Raw genomic sequence first — 16,573 nt, forward strand, 5'->3', positions numbered from 1 at the left:
ATGTTCGTCTGCTGTCAATGAGGTGATGTGCATTGAAATATTCTTGTGAGTGAATTAAGTACAAAATATTCCCCTGAGATAAGACACTGGAGAAATAAGCTTGTAAGATCTGACTTAGAAAGGCACAGGATGTATTGCAGTTTTTGTGGGATACCCACTTAAAATACACTTCACAAAAGGAAACTTGTGAATTCAGTGGGAGACATATCATATAACTGGGAGGAAATGTGTGGGAGAAGGGTGGGGCTGGCTCCGCTTGCTCCAGAAGAATCAAGAGCCCTGTGGATTTTTCTCTTCAGGTGTCACAGATACAAAACACCTTCCAGACATGAAATGCGGGATGGATGACCCTGAGGGACACAGATTCAGGTAACTGAAATTTCTTGTGGATCATGACTAATTAGGGACTTAGATATCAAACACAAGTGCTGGCATCCTTGTTGGGCCACGCAGGTACTCCTTACAATAGCAAAATTCCAAGCTTCAAATGCCACCCCAAGTCAAGAATTGTAAGGCTCTACATGAGTAGAATGTGTGGTTAGGAAAGAGGCTTCCTGTTCAGCCAAACTATGCCATAGTTGTTGACAACAAATATTCGGTATCTTTCTCCGACGTATTAACGGCTAGGAGGCTGATGAACTGTGTGTTTGATTTATTGCTGCACTTTGTATTTTTAGATTTAGATTTAGAGTTTTTTCCCCTCTCTCCCAGAGTTCCACAGGTTGCTCTTCCCATGTTAGTCAGAAAAAGTATACAGACAGACTTGTCAGTTTAACAGTCAATGTAAGCAGTAATTCTAGCATGAGGAGCTTAATGTATTACAATAATTCATTTTAACAACATGTTTATTCAGTCATGACAACAACTATAAACATAAGTACCATTCAGCTCTTTGCTGATATATGAACTTACTAACATCAAATCTTTACCAGAATCACATATTCTTACAGGTGTCCCAGACACAACGTTAACTTTATTAAGCAAAAGTTCATAAATAGTAAAAATGTCCTCTGTTTCACATTGCAGTGTTCCTTAAGCATGTACGTACAAGTTTGGAGCAACTTCTCCAAATCTATTGTGTCATAAACTTCCTTAGCTCTTTTAACAACCATAGAGATGATTTTTTTTTGCCTGCAGCAAAGCCTTTTGTCCTTGAGCAATCTACAATTAGTATCACTCTCAGCAGACATGAAAGTTCATTTCTGAAATTAAAGTCGTGATGAAACACAATACAATATTATCTGCTCATAGCTTGCCTACACACTGTGCCCTCATTATAAATCTTTCAGTTATAATACACTCTCCTAAAAACAATCTATCTCCCTTATATCAGTTCTTTATCTGTATTACCTCTCTTTGAAGATCTTAAAATGGTTGGCCTGCAGCAATGGAGATATTATACTTAGGGTGGAGTGTGTTTACAGTCTTTTTTTTTCCTTTTTAATATTTACACAGTATTTCTTAAAGTTGCTACAGTTTTAATCATGTACATTGACATATGTTTTCTGAAATGTTCACAGTGCAGTATTTTGTGGCCTAACCAAACTTTGTAAATGTCATTAAAAATAAACTTTTTTTTTTAATATAAAAATAGAATACTTTATGTGTTTACACCAGCAAACCCAGTTCTATCCTATTCTAAACAAACTATACAGTAGTATGCACAGAATTCCACAGGAACAGAAATGACATGTGATGTTTGCCCTAAAGTTATAGTACTCTTCCCTAATGAATAGATGTTTTATTTACTATCTCTTCTCAAAATTGTTCCTCTGGTCATAACTTAGCATTAAAAGTAGATAATTCACTGGGTTGTGTGATCCAAGAAGAGAGTAAAGAAGGCCTAAAGCCATTTCTTCTTTTGATCAGTCTTCTCTGCTCTTCAGGGCTGGTATGAAGAAATTACTGGTATACCTGCTATGGTGGTGTCTTTTTAGGTCAGGGCTGCCTGCAACACCTCTGCTCCTTACTCACCTTTGTTAGTAGCTCTACCCAAGGGTAGGTGGCAGAGCTTTAGCTGCTCACCAAGTGACTCACCAGACAGCAGCCTTCAAGTTTTAATTCCTAGAGTGATTCACTGTTTATTGAAAGAAATGGAAGCTTTTCATTTTACAGCAAGAGATCTGTTGCTGTAGACTGTTTGACTCAAATAAATGGTTGAATGTTGGAATAATGTTGACACTAGGAATGCTTTAAGCTAGATGATTTTCCCTTTGTTTTTTGTACCGTCTGACTATACCAGAGAACTGGTAAGACATAGAATCAGAGAATCAAAGAATGGCCCACGTTGTAAGGGACCTTGAAGATAATATAGTTCCAGCCCCTCTGCTGTGGGTACATTGATGAATGTTGAAAATTCCAGGGATGGGGCATCCACAACTTTCCTGGACAACCTGTTCCAGTGCGTCACCACTCTCATAGTAAAGAATTTTTTCCCTATGTCTGATTTAAACCTACTGTCTTTCAGTTTAAACTCATTCCCCTTGTTCAGTCAATACATGCCTTTGTAAATAGCCTTGTTCCATGTTTCCTGCAGGCTTCCTTCAGGTATTGGAATGCCGCAACTAGGTCATTCCAAAGCCTTCTCTCTTCCAGGCTAAACAATTCCAATTCTTCCAGCCTTTCTCCACTGGAGAGGTGCTCCAACTCTCTAATCATGGTTGATGATTGATATCCTACCTGTGATGGGGCCCCAGAGCTGGATGCAGCACTCCAGGTGGGTCTCACCAGAGTGGAGAAGGGGCAGAATCCCCTCCCTTGACCAGCTGCCCACGCTGCTCGTGATGCAGCCCAGGATACAATTGGCTTTCTGGGCTGGGAGGGCACTTTGCCTGCTCATGGGCAGCCTCTCACACACCCCAAGTCCTTCTTGGCTGGGCTGCTCTGGATCTGTTCCTCCCCAGCCTGTGGTGATACAGGGGCTGCCCTGACCCAGCAGCAGAACCTTGCCCTTGGTCCTGTTAAAACTCATGGCATTTCCATTTCCATGGCTTCCCTCTTGAGCGTGTCCAGGTCCCTCTGGACGGCATCCCATCCTTGCACCTCTCAGCATGGTGTCATCTCCAAATTTGCCGAGCATGCACTCCTGCCCTTTGTCTATGTCATTAATGAAGATACTAAATAACACAGGGCCCAATGCAGACCCCTGAGGGACTCCACTTGTCACTGATGGCCATCGGGACTCTGAGCCATTGACCATTATCCTCTGGATGTGACTGTCCAAAAAACTTCTTATCCATCTAACAGTCTACCCATCAAATCTATCTCTCTCCAGTTCAGAGAGGAAGTTGTGGGGGGCCAAAACTTTAGAGAAGCCCAGATAAATGACATCTGTACACCTCTCCTTGTCCACTGGTATAGTCACTCCATCACAGAAGGCCACTAGGCTGGCCAGGCAGGATTTGCCTTTGGAGAAGGTGCGCCGGTGTCTTGAATACTGGTGAAGGACTGCCCTGTCCTTCTGTGCCTTCTAGGAGGATCTGTTCCATGACCTTCCCAGGCACAGAGGTGAGGCTGACAGGTTGGTAGTTCCCAGGGTTGTTCTTTGTTCTCTTCTTAAAGATAGGTACACTGTTCCCCTTTTTCCAGTCACCTGGGACTTTCCCTGACTGCTGTGACTTTTTGAGTATCATGAGAGCAGCTTGGAAACTGCATCAGCCAGTTCCTTCAGGACTCTGGGATACATTTCATCAGGTCCCATAGACTTGTAAACATTCAGGTTCCCTGGGTGGTCATGAACCTGGTCTTTGCTTACAGTGGGAGGGGCTTTGCTCTCCCAGTCCTCATCCTGTTGTCCATCCTTTCAAGAGGTGTGGGAAGAAATGTTGCCATTGAAGACTGAGGAAAGAAAGTTAAGTACCTCAGACTACTCTTCATCCACCAGCACTGTTTGACAGAGGGGAGACACCTTCTTTGGCCTTACTTGTCTGATTAATGTACCTGTAGAAGCCCTTTCTGCTATTCTTTGCATCCCTTGCCAGGTTCACTTCCAGTTTTGTCTTGTCCTTCCTCACCCACTCCTTACTCAATCATACTTTTCTATAGCATTTCTTGATTTTGATTTCTTTTAAGACGCCATGAGGCTGGCTATCTTAGCTGCTTAGGTTCTTGTTGATGTAGGTCAAAAATCCAAAGTTTTCCCCATGTGGGATGAAAATACATTTTAAACTCTTGTAACTCTCATTGCATTTCTTGGCCTTTTGTGTGAAAACCATTTCTGCACTGCTCATTATCCTAAAATACATGCACAGTAACAGTCCTTCCAGCCATACTGATTGATGTTCTACTTTCATGGCATTTGTTCTTGGGTCTGAGCACACATTAATGACAGTTTGTGGGAACTAACTCTGGATGGTAGCACACCACACTTCCATTTGGTAAATTGATGACATTCTCCAAATACTTGGAAATTATTGTGACAGTTTATGGAATCCTGTATCCTTAAACAATACGATATTGTGTCCTTGTACTAGTGCAACTTGGGCAACAACATAAACATGTGCAACAGTGTTCTCACAAAGACCGGGCAGTAAAAACTAGTGACAAAATGTTTTGCTTTTTGTTCATACAACTAAGAGTGGATTTTCCTTAATTTCAGACATACCCGTCATGTGTCAACATCCACATCTGTGTTGTCTTGTGATGATAGAAGAGAAGGATAGGGAGCAATGCACTTGACATTGACATAAGTAGCATTGACATGAACATAGTGTTCCCCAACAAAAGTGGAGAAGATTGTAGATATTTTTGAAACAAGTTCAGAAAATGCTGGACGCATCTCAGGTTTCGGATGCCAGCACTTCAGCATGACTTCATACCTGCCATTCAAATAAAGAACCATTCAATTATGAAATCACATAAAAAGAAAAAAAGCCCAATTCTCTCTTTCCTCCCAGAGTCTCAGTTAGTATAGTACCAGAATCATCAGCATTTGCAGAAGCCTTTGCAAGCTACTTACAGTGGATCCGGGCAGTATTCAGGTTGCAGCAGCCTTCTTCCTTGTAGTAAGTAAACAGTTATATCAAAAGAATTTACATCAGGATAAGGTGGTGCCCCTCGTGTCATAAGTTCCCATAACAATACACCAAAGGACCACTAAGAAAACAAATAAATAAATAAAAAGTTAAAGGATTGGAGGTTTTTACATTCCTGTTTTAGAAGATGGTTTGACAGATTTAAGCATTCAACTGCATGGATTTTCCCTTTGAAAAGTTGTTTTACTGCATTCAGCTTTCTTTTAAGTGAGCTAATAAATGCTGTAGGGACTTGAGGAGCCACTTAAATAAGAGCCAGAGAATCTCAACTAAGTAAATGAAAGAAAATAAAAGCCTATAGGCCTGCTACTTTGCTGGTATAAATTGGCAGACTTCTTTTGAAGTTAATGGAGCACTGTCAGTTTGCATGAACTGATGATCTGACTAATTCTGTGTAAATATGTGCTGAAGACAATATACATGGTGAAAATTCTATGCATCATAGGTTAATCTGAATCTGGATTGAACAGAGAGCTAAAACACAAAGTAATACAGCCAACTGACTTCATTGTAATTTTTTTTTCTTCATAAATGGTCAGATTCATAAATTGAGATTGCTGTAGGCAGCCTATAAGTATTAATAAAGCAAATAAAGTATTTTTGAGAACTACTTTTACAAGTCTCCAAGTTAATCTGTTCTGTCAAGCTTTCCAGAGCCCCTCTTATAGCAGGGTTCTTGGCTTCTTGGCATGTCCTTACTTTCCCTTGGAACAGGGTTAAACTTCTAATTCTTTCCTGAGCAGTAAGATATAATCAGGTCAACAACTTCTTGCTTAGTGATTGGGACAAATACACTTTCTCGATGTAGAAAGACTCTTTTATTCTTATGTGAACAAAAGCTAGATTCAAATATCAGTTTTCATTTGGAGTTGTTCCATTAATTAAATACCAGAATAATGCCTCAGGCAATATAAAATAAATAAATAAATAAGTGATACAAATATGTTTGTACATTACCACATCTGACTTTGTTGTGAACTTCTGAGTTTGTAAACTTTCTAAAGCCATCCATTTCACTGGCAGTTTAGCTCCTGTTTTATTGTGTACACTGTAGTATTCTTTATCATAGACATCTCTAGCAAGACCAAAATCAGCAACCTTGACAGTAAATTTTTCATCCAACCTAGAGAAATGACAAAAGGTATTATTTGCAATTGAGTGGGCAAGATTTACCTTGTTGGTGGATTTTAATAACTGAGTGGTATGTTTGAGACTCTGACTTTAGATGGCAGTACTTTATTTGGCATCTATGAACTAATGTAACACTGAAACAAAAGCACAGCAAAGTATATTTGACACCCATTTAACACAGTGAATGAACTCAGGAAATTACTGATATGGTTTTGATAATACAATTTGAATTACAGTTATTTTAAAACAATTGCTATGTATAAAAATATTTTTGCTAATAGCCTATACATCCTGATTGAGTCCTACATCATTTCTTCCACAGCTGTTTTTCCTTCTGTATCCTTAAAACCTGTTCATTTTTATTTCCAAGTTAATGCATCACCTTTCCTACTTACTCTCTGTTTTGATAAAGAGGGATCCATCATATCTCAGTGACTGCCTTTATATAATAATGCAGTCGTGTACTAAGGATGAGTTTGGTGTCTCTTCTGGGGAAAAATTATGGCATAACAAAAGTTCTGTTGAGGTTACAACTTCAGCCATACCAGAAGACCTTCTTAGCTTTGCTTCTCCTAAGCTTGGTATTTGTCTTGATAAGTGGTATCATTGTTACAAAGACAGAGTTTGGGTGTTGCCATTTTCAAGCCTATCCTTCTTTACATGTGCAGACCTAGTCACAGCAAGCACTTCCTTTTGGGCTTCTTTACAGCATCACAGTCACAGAATGGGTGTGGCTGGAAGGGCCCCTGACGATCATTTCGTTCACCACTATCTCCCTGCTCAAAGCAGGGTCTGCTACTACAGGTTGCTCATAACCATGACCAGGTGGGTTTTAAATAAGGGTAAGGACTCCACTACCTCTCTGGCAACCTGGGCCAGTGTTCAGTCATCCATACAACAAAAGTGTTACTATGTTTAAATGCAATTTTCTCTATTTCAGTTTGTGCCTGCTGCCTCTTGGCCTGTCCTAGGGCACCACTTAGAAGAATCTGGTTTCCTGTTCTTTAATCCACCATATCAGTTATACATATGGATAAGATCCCCTTGAATTTTCTCTAGGCTAAATGATCCTGTCTTTCTCAGTGTCTACACATGACATTTCCCTGTCTTGAATTTATGAGGGTTCTGTCTGGACAACTCTGGTCTGTTGAAGTCAGTGCATGGGACAGAACCATCTGCTGTATTTACTGATGTTGCAACGTAATCTGATGAAGGGTGTAGGAGGGAACTTTAATGAGTCAACAGGAAATGTCCTGTTTATGCCACAGCAGGTTCCTGCACCTCTTCCAGGATAGTGGAATAGAGTTAAGAGTACCCAAAGACTATATTTGCTTGCTGGCTTCCTTTCTGATAGATATCACCAGTGTAGCAGGGCCTGTACTGAATGTTGGATTGCACATGGCCACTGGGAAAAGTGAGTCTTGTGGCAGCAGCTTTCCAGGCTCTGAAGTGCTGATCCCTATAGGAGTACCAAGGCAGTCATTCAGTGGTTATGTGAGACACCCTGAGAGCTGTTCCTTCCTCACCCAAGGAAGAGACAGTAGGCCAAGGGGAATGTCCTGTTGCCACCATTTAGACTTTGATTAGATGAACTAGGTATTTTGTTCAGTAACCCAATGCATTTCTTCTTAGGAAATCTGAAAATCTGCTTGTGGCTTTTTTCATCCCTTAAAAAAACCAGTACCTGCAATAAAATATTCTTTTTCAGTGGCTGTTCAGCTGCACAGGTGTGCACCCTTGAAAAAAGAATAAGATATCTGATGTCACAGGTTAATGACCTTTTTGCAGCCAGAGTTCCAGTTTATGATGTGCTAAAAATAAACTTTAATGTTTAAGGCTGTGCCTCATTAATTCACAACATCAGTGATAAATCAGCATAATCATATTGGCAACTCCTGTATCAGTTTGTTTTTGTGGGAACTGAACTGTCTGGTTTCCCAGACACTAGTAAGATTCTTTGAATGTTAATTTGTGTGCCTAGTTGAGCCAAAGTAAGGTCATACTCATGTAATGAAAGACTATTGTCAAGAGCTCTCACTGGTGTTTCTTTGTGTTGCTGTTTTTCTCACAAAGTTCCCCTGTGTTCCTCTCCCTTCTGGTTAGGTGTGGCAGCAGAGACATGCTGCTTCTGAAGAGGCTGGGTGGAAGCACAGCAAGTTGAGGCAACAGCAGTTTAACTTCCCTTAGGAGATGCCTTTTAAACTCTAACCTATGATTTTAAGAGGCTACACTTTCACCTCAGCTTTCTTATTTCTCACACTCAAAAAAAGCTTATGTGTAAAAAATGAGCCCTTAGCAAGATGAGTAGCTCATCAGTATGCAAGACAAACATCAGTATAATTGCAGAGCAATGAAAAAACCACCATCTTTTTACTAAAAAATAGCAGAATCCTGGAAACTTCAGTTTATCTCATCTCATCTCACTGTTTTACACAGAAGAGTGTGGTAGTGTGGCTGAAAGTAGATGTTTGTACTTACATACAGTTTCTTGCTGCCAGATCTCTATGGACAAACTTTTTACTTGCAAGGTATTTCATTCCTTTTGCAACCTGAAGGCCAAATCCAATTAAATCTTTTACTGTTGGATTCTGTAAAATACAAACATTTATGATAAAATGAATGCAGAGGCTTAAGGAGTGGACTGCTCTATGCTCTGACTCTTTAGGTTTCACACACCTCTCCTGCCACCAGAACGATCAAGAAAGGGTGGTGCTTGTAGTGAAACTGGTTTAAGTTTAGGTCAGCCTCTTACCCCCAGTGATAAAACACACTATAAGAAAACAAAAGAGCTGACAGTCTCCAGAAGAGTAGAGTTTGCAGCATAAACAGCATAACCTGACCTGACAAGTGGAACAGTATGCTGGAACTTCAGCATTACAGATGATACACAAAATTCACATTAGGACTTAGGGGTGATAGCATGTAACTCAGTAGAAGGTACAAACTGTGAACTTGGAGCTCATCAGCTGGGGATGACCAAAAGAAGAGAAAGTCTTATTTGGGACAAAATAGGTGCATCAGTATGATGTCATGAAAATGGCAAATGAGACCTCAGCAGAGGAAGATTTTTGGCAATGATTGTTAACTCTTTCTTCTTGACTACATGGTGAGATGATACTGAAAATGTTAAATATAAAAATAAATATAAACATAAACCTGTAAATCTTTTATGGCAATCATATGACTTATAATAGTAAGGTTCCTACAGATTTTTGTGGTTTTGACATTGCTTCTTATAATTTTCTTCTGTGGAACAATCTGATTCAACTGTGGTCATTATTCTGTTTATTTCAGGAAGGACTGTGGTACTATATACAGACATGGGCCCTGGTGCTTGTAGAATGAAAGAAGCTCAAATAGGAGCAGGTCCCAGCCTCAGAAAGCTTAACTCTTCCAAAAATTTGTTGAAATTGATTTTTTAAAAATTGTACTAGCTATTGCTGATTGCAAGAAAAGCAAGGAGAAAATCCTATTGGCTCAGAAGTCACTTTATATTGTCCTAACACTGTGAAATAGGTGAAATACTACATGTAAAGTGGGCTTACACTGCCTGAGGTAAGATCTGTGGTCTCCTACTTGAGAGAGAGTAGTGAGGAACATTTAAGGAATCTATAATCTTTAAATGGAAATGGGGAAGATTGCTGATAGGAGAGTATGCATAGTTTGTATAACAGCTCCTGTTTTTCTTTCTTAAGATAAGAAGAAAAAATATTGATAATAAACACAGCGTGACACTAGCTGGACATGGAGTTCCCTTACCTAGGATTTGGAAGAGCAGATGCTGATGACTGGTACGCTGTGCTAAAGTCACCAGAGATGTGCCAGTTTCCAGCAGATGATTGGGCCCAGGGACATAGATCTCATAAACACATTTGTTTATAAAGAGGCTTATGGATGGGAAATGAGAAATACTTATTGCTTATAATTTCTGGGAAACATTCTAGGGAGGAATTTGAGGGGGAGGGGAAGGAGTGGCACTGCTGTGGTTGGGCTCGATGCCAGACTAAGCAAGTGCTAAAGGTTAAGGTGTAGTAACAGCAGCAAGTTGCAGACGTAATGTAATTATGAGAGCTTGTAAGTGTTGGAGCAGGGTGTGGCCAGACTTGCATTACTGTTTATGCCTCACCAGGTACTTACGTGAGTCTCATTCCTAATGAAGTTTCGAAGATCTCCATGTTTCATGTATGGAAGAACAACTAATGGGGATCCTTCATTGGGCAAACAGATTCCCAGGAGTGACAGAACATTGGGATGAGTGAAATCTTTCATGATTATTCCTTCTTTCAGAAACTGAGCTACTTCTTCTAGGTCTGTAATCCCTGAGAAATCCAATAATCAAAGGAGTTAATGAAAAGAAACAGAAACAAACTAGGGTTGATTTCTCTACAGCATGTCATTGCACAACAAAGTGATAATGAGAGGCTACAAATATGCTCTCCACCTCCCACATTATGAGGTTATGTGCATTGGTTTTCCTACAATGACCAAATACAGCCTGTTGGTAATTTTAATTCTATTTCTCCATTTCTTATTTTGAATGACTAAAAATTGAATAGCAACATTTGAATAAAGTCCTTAATAAATGTTGTTATATTATCTTCCTGTTTTTCCAGGAGCTTTGCCCATTCTTCAGCAATTTAACTTCTAAACCCAAATTTTCAGTAGTCAGTAGAATAAAAAAAAAATGAAACTACCTTTCCCTTATTTTCCAGAGTTTTTTTTCTTCGTAGAGGAAATATATGGACATTTCATTTGGTGTAAAAAATATATGCCAATGTGTTGTGGTAACTTGGAGTAACTGGAATTGCTCCGAAGAGAAATCTGATTCAGCTGCAACTAACAATCTTTGTTTGTGAATGTATGCTTCACTGGAATTTATTGGTTCACCCCAGTTATCTTCAGAATTAATAGTAACACCTCACTATTAAACATGTAACTCACTATTCAGTGACTTCACAGCACAATGAATTTTCCTGCTATCGTTATCCAGCAATGTCCCATGGTACACACAGCCAAAATGTCCTGAATAAAAAAAATGAGCAATATTAGCTTTAAGAAGTAAAACTAGCTTTCTGGTATTTTCCACTGGGTAGAAATTATGCTCTAAGAAAGTGATCACACTCCATTTCTATCCAATTCCCAGCACTTGTAATATATACTTCCTAACTAACATATTAAAATAAATGGAATTGGACCATTACATAAAACCACCATTCATAAAATCACCATTACATAAAACCACCACTACATAAAACCACCATTACATAAAATGAAAACTCTACTTGTGGCATAATTGGTATTTCTTGACCTAAATGGAGAGTATAAATAATGACAAGGCTGGCGCCACAAATATTTCGTGTTCTTATAATAACTAAGCACGGGAAACCCATGTCACCCCATTCCCATCACCTTCTCCTGTGACATGGGTGTCAAAGGAGGACACCTGGAAGGCACAGGGAGCAGTTAGGAGTTGACATGACCACTGGATTGGTGGTTCCCAGTGATCTGCAAGCCCATGCTAAGTGGTCCGCTGGACTGTACAAACTTGATGCATCTGATGGAAAGGACAGCCACTCTGGGATTACAGTTGCTTGGGCCTTGCTTTCTATGGAAAATGTTGAATGTTAAAAGTGATGTGTTGGCTGTGGATGGTTTGGGAGTTGCTCTACTGATCACAGACTGATGACACCACTTGGCAGTTTTTTCTATGGCCTAGTTCCAAGTATAAAATATCAGTAAAAGATGATGAACAAAATTTGCCTTCTTTCTCATGGTCTAAGCAGTGAAATGAACTGCCAGGGATAGAGAAATCCTGTGCTTTCCTGCCAAGCAAATTATGTTGTCTACCAAAGCTTACTATGAGAAATCAGTTTGGAAAACAGTGAAGTTTGAGCTCCAGGTTCACACATTAATTTCTACAAATCAAATTACATATGTGTTGTACATAATAAACTAAATAAATATTTAGTTCACAGATTAACTATTTACTGGACACCTTTAAAATACTAATATTTGCAGTTAGAAAGCATAATTTTTTTTTTCTTAGGTGTGAGTTCTACAGAGGACAAGACTATCTGATTAATTTTACTACATTCCAGTCATAAGCTCTGGTCAGACCTCAGTTTGCTTTGCTTTTGGCTTGATGTAAAATTAATCCAAAGCTTGTTTTATAAAAGCAGCTAAAATCCCATCAGACCACAGATTGCTTGGAGCCTGGGCATAAATCCTAAAGCTTGGATTGGGTGTGTCTAAAATATTTTGGGGTTTGGCCCATTTCTGGTTAGAAGGGAGAAAATTTAAAACGGTTAATTATCTTGGTGTCATTCCAGATATTTTTTGACATCTAAAAAAACTGGAAATTACTTGGAGTTTTTCAAAACAAAAAAGAAAAGAAAAAGGCCCACCCTTGTTTTGGGGATGATGAAGTGTAATACACAAAAGTGAAACACACTGACTGTTTGATTTGTGGCTCTTGTCCTGCAGAAGAGGCATTAAGAATATAATTTATAGCCAATTTTTAATCAGTATTCTGATCCTTAACAAGAGACCTCTCATGCATGATCTGTAGAAATACTGAAATACAGTTTGTACTTTGGTTACGAATAGGTACTCAATCATACAGAGTTTAAAAGTGTCCCAAACAGGAATACTGGCTTGGGCTGTGAAAAGTAAAGGCAACTTGCTTATGAAGAATAGGAGTGATGAGAGAAATTTAGAAAAATCGGAGATTTGCTAAATCAGGGACAAAACTAAGGGGCAGTGAATCAGGAGCTACATATTTCTGCAGCTGGCATGAGAGGAATGAGGTGATATGAAGAGCATTTGCTGGGAGGAAACAAGCAGCAAATTCCTTAGAGCTGGTGGAAACTTGAGTAGGGAAAAGGGTGTGGGCATTTCACCTGGGCCATGGGGCTTTTTAGTGTATATACTAATGACTCCAGGAGTCTCCTGTGGCATGTAACAATTCTGACAGATAATAGGCTCCAAGTTTGAGGTCACTTGTGCTCCTGCCTCAGCGTCCCCTGCCATTTCAGTGTGTGCCTTAGGTTTCACATAGTATCCTGTGGCAGATTCACTCCCATACTACAGCCTCATGGATCAGGAGCCCTGGCTGAGCTTTCTGTAGCCTGGAAAAGGGTGAGAGTGAGGCAGTTGGAGGGGACCAGCAAGTCCATGAGTTCTAAAGCGCCTCATTAGGTGGTGGTCTTCTTTCCTTATGATGGCATCTTCTCCAACTGATCAGATGGACTGACTTCAAAGGAAAGCCCCTTCATTCCCCTCTTCATTCCGTACATGGCATGCAATGCTATAAGAGCTAAAAAGCTTGAAAAAATCTCTGTAGAGACACCTTATTCAGAATGGTTTATAAAGAATGCGTGTGCAAAAAGAGGAGCAGTTTGCAATGTAAGAATTGCAGTACTCACCTCTTCCTATTACTTCACTGAAGTGCACAATCAGACTGTCAGCACCAATAACCACGTGCTGCACTTCCTTGACCAGGTCGGGATTTAAGGCACTGATGTCTATGTGGACATTACTTTGGAGAAGTGGACTGGCTAAATCTGAGTCTCCACTAGACAGAATTGGGGAGAGGTCAGAGTGAGGATACTGGGCAGGTCTGCATGATCCATTCTGAGACATGCTTGGAAACTGATCTGCAAAATGAACAGAAACTGTTATAATCCTTTCAAACTTCTCCTTGAAAAATGAAGAGTTTTATTCCATTGGTAAGAAAGGTTTGATTTTATCAGTTTGGAAGTGGCTTGGCTTTACAGAAGCTTTGGTCACAAAGGGAAAATGAAAATATGCATTGGTAATCTCCCAACCGCCAATAAAACCATGTCACTAGAAACTTATGCTTGTCTCAGCTCTACTTTTATGAAACTAAATGGCAAAACTTCCACTTGTCTGAGGGGATGGAATGAAGCATTGTCACTTCTGGCCAAATAGAGGTTATAGCACTTTTAGCAATTGTGAGTAACAAGATTAAAACAGAAACATGACAGCAATATGGGAGGAGGAGGTAGTGAACAATTAAAAATATGAAGCTTTCATTATTGTCATGTTCTAATATGGTAGGGAACTTTACACTTCATGAAGGCTTCCAAAGTGCTGGTGACTAGCTGTATTTATCCAATGGTAAATATTCAACCAGGGAAATGCCTAGAGGTGATTCATTTCCTGTAACTGCTGAAGATATTACAGTTGGTGCTACTCATGAAAATAACATGAGCCATCTGATATAGCAGAAACTAAAATATTTCAGTAAATCCAGGACTATCTATTTGGTATTTTTTTTTATCAACAGCATGTTGTTCAGGTATTTAAAATTGGTTTTGTTTAAAACCTTTTTCCTAGCATTTTGTGTGACTGAATGAAATAACTATGTTTAGTTTATACCAGTTTCAGTTTGGAATAATTTCAGTGGAGTCGATGAACTGCATTTAGTCCAGGGCCAAAACCAAAAAAACTTATCACGTATCTTATTACAAAAAGTAAAATAAATTGTACAGACATTCTTCATTTATTTCTGCATAAAACTTGTGAATTTTTTATAAAGTGCTTTTATCACTCTGGGTGCTAAGAAATACTCTGTTATTTTATCTAGGAACAAAAATACCAACTCTTACAACTTACAAATTAATTTATTTGTAACTAAATATTATTAAATATTAAATATCTATTTAATAAACACAGTAAAATAATCTGGCCATGGCTGCAAAATAATACTAACAGCTGCAAAATGTAAACCTGCATGTTTTATAATGTTTCTTTTATTTCATCCTTTGATAATATTGACATTGACATTGCTACAGGAACATTAGATAAAAACACACCCTTCTTATATGCACTCTCCACTGTGCTTTGCCAGTACACAGTGACTGCAGGACCACTGTGGATTTACCTTCCACCAAGGATCTTTGCATAGTTTTGTCTCATGTACCACTTTTCTTTCTAACCAGTAGCAGTAGCACGGGCTTTTCTTTCCTTTTGGAAATTTTTCAGTTGAGAAACTTCCTGTACGAGCTGCTGGCAGCAATTAAAGAATAATATGGGAAGCTGGGAACAGGTCTGTGTCTCAGACAGCTCTGTGACTGGGGCTTGAGAAGGTGGAATAGAAATTTGGAGTTATTTATATTGCATTGTATACAGCAGACCTGAAATAGTACAAGACTATGTCTATACCAAGACTAACAATTATCTGTGATATCTCACACAGCATAATGTGATAACTCCTAATAGATAAAGGCTCTCTAATGGTAATCACAGAACATGGTCTCCACACGAGTTAAAGGAGCTGAGAACAGTATGAAAAGTGTCGCAGACTGCTCTTCTGAAGAATATCCACTTTAAAATCATACTATACAGCACAAAAATATATTTGGTGTAGGATTATTCTTCCCAGAGACTGGCATAACAGTGCACATGGACCTCCATTGAATTTGTTACAATCTTCATATCCTTTTAGCTTAATTTTTAAAATTAACATTTCTGCATTATACAATATCCCATTTTACAGGAGGGGCATTAAGAGACAAAAGAACCTGCAGCCACTTGATGTTATTAAAATCATCCTTTTCTGAGGGAATTTGTGCACTATGTGATGGATCATATGACAACACAGAATCACTATATACACTAACTCCTAATAACTTGTGGAGCATACTTTTAGAGAGTTTTTGCTAATTGTATTTTATTTATTCCTTCAACCGAGTAAAAGTAAAAATCCTATGCACTTTAATTGTGGGAAGCACACGAGAAGCTCAGTTAAAATAGCAAGCCTGTGAACACATGAGAGTCCCAAAAATGCAGACAGAGACAAATCAGATGAGAAAGTGAAATTAGGATACTGATCAAAATAGCTATCCTCTGAAGATGAAAATCAAGATGTTTAAAATATCTTCCATATACTGATTCCTATTAGAGGCATACCTTCTAGAAAAGTTGATCTGTAGTCTACAGATTCGCTTGAAACCATTTCTGTTGTTGGACTTACACTCCTTGCACTCACCAGCCTGTCCAGGTGAGGAGTGTGCACTCTGCCATCATAACGAACTAGGTCACTTCCCAGATCTGAAGGGGGAGGAGAAAGCAGTGTTAGAAAACCCTCATGTTTTTGGTTTGCCACTATTGATTTATCTATTTATTTAAATTTAGATGTTCTGCTCTGCTGGGAAGAGGGTTAGGTTGTTGCTGTGGCAGATATGCAGGACTTGAGCTATTTTTAGAGTGTAAGATTCTCTGCAAAAAATTTTTGTGTTGAAGACCCACTCTTAGCTATACTGGAAGATCAGAGACTACTTCGAAGACTCTAGGGCCAGCTTCATGGTCTGACTCTGACAGTGCAACAGGACAAGACTTTGTTATACACTAGCTCTCCTCCTCCTCCCACCTTACATAGTGTGGCA

The 16,573-nt window shown here is 39.1% G+C and overlaps 1 protein-coding gene across 5 annotated transcripts in view; it reads right to left on the minus strand.

Moving 5' to 3' along the window:
* Positions 1-827: 827 nt before the first annotated feature.
* The window catches only part of MET (MET proto-oncogene, receptor tyrosine kinase), an 89,502-nt gene continuing 73,756 nt past the window's right edge, over positions 828-16,573 (minus strand). For 4 of the 5 annotated variants that reach the window (XM_021542605.2, XM_021542603.2, XM_021542606.2 and 1 more), the window contains 8 exons: positions 16,098-16,238; positions 13,589-13,819; positions 11,106-11,186; positions 10,302-10,483; positions 8,643-8,752; positions 5,991-6,156; positions 4,958-5,094; positions 828-4,817 (listed from right to left, as the gene is read on the minus strand). In XM_021542605.2, coding sequence (XP_021398280.1) covers positions 4,607-4,817; positions 4,958-5,094; positions 5,991-6,156; positions 8,643-8,752; positions 10,302-10,483; positions 11,106-11,186; positions 13,589-13,819; positions 16,098-16,238 — 1,259 coding nt within the window. In that variant the 3' untranslated portion in view covers positions 828-4,606. The remainder of the gene's footprint in view (positions 4,818-4,957; positions 5,095-5,990; positions 6,157-8,642; positions 8,753-10,301; positions 10,484-11,105; positions 11,187-13,588; positions 13,820-16,097; positions 16,239-16,573) is intronic. The other variant, XM_021542607.2, reaches the window with a different exon arrangement.

Source organism: Lonchura striata, chromosome 5, assembly GCF_046129695.1.
Source record: "Lonchura striata isolate bLonStr1 chromosome 5, bLonStr1.mat, whole genome shotgun sequence".
Classification (NCBI taxonomy): domain Eukaryota; kingdom Metazoa; phylum Chordata; class Aves; order Passeriformes; family Estrildidae; genus Lonchura; species Lonchura striata.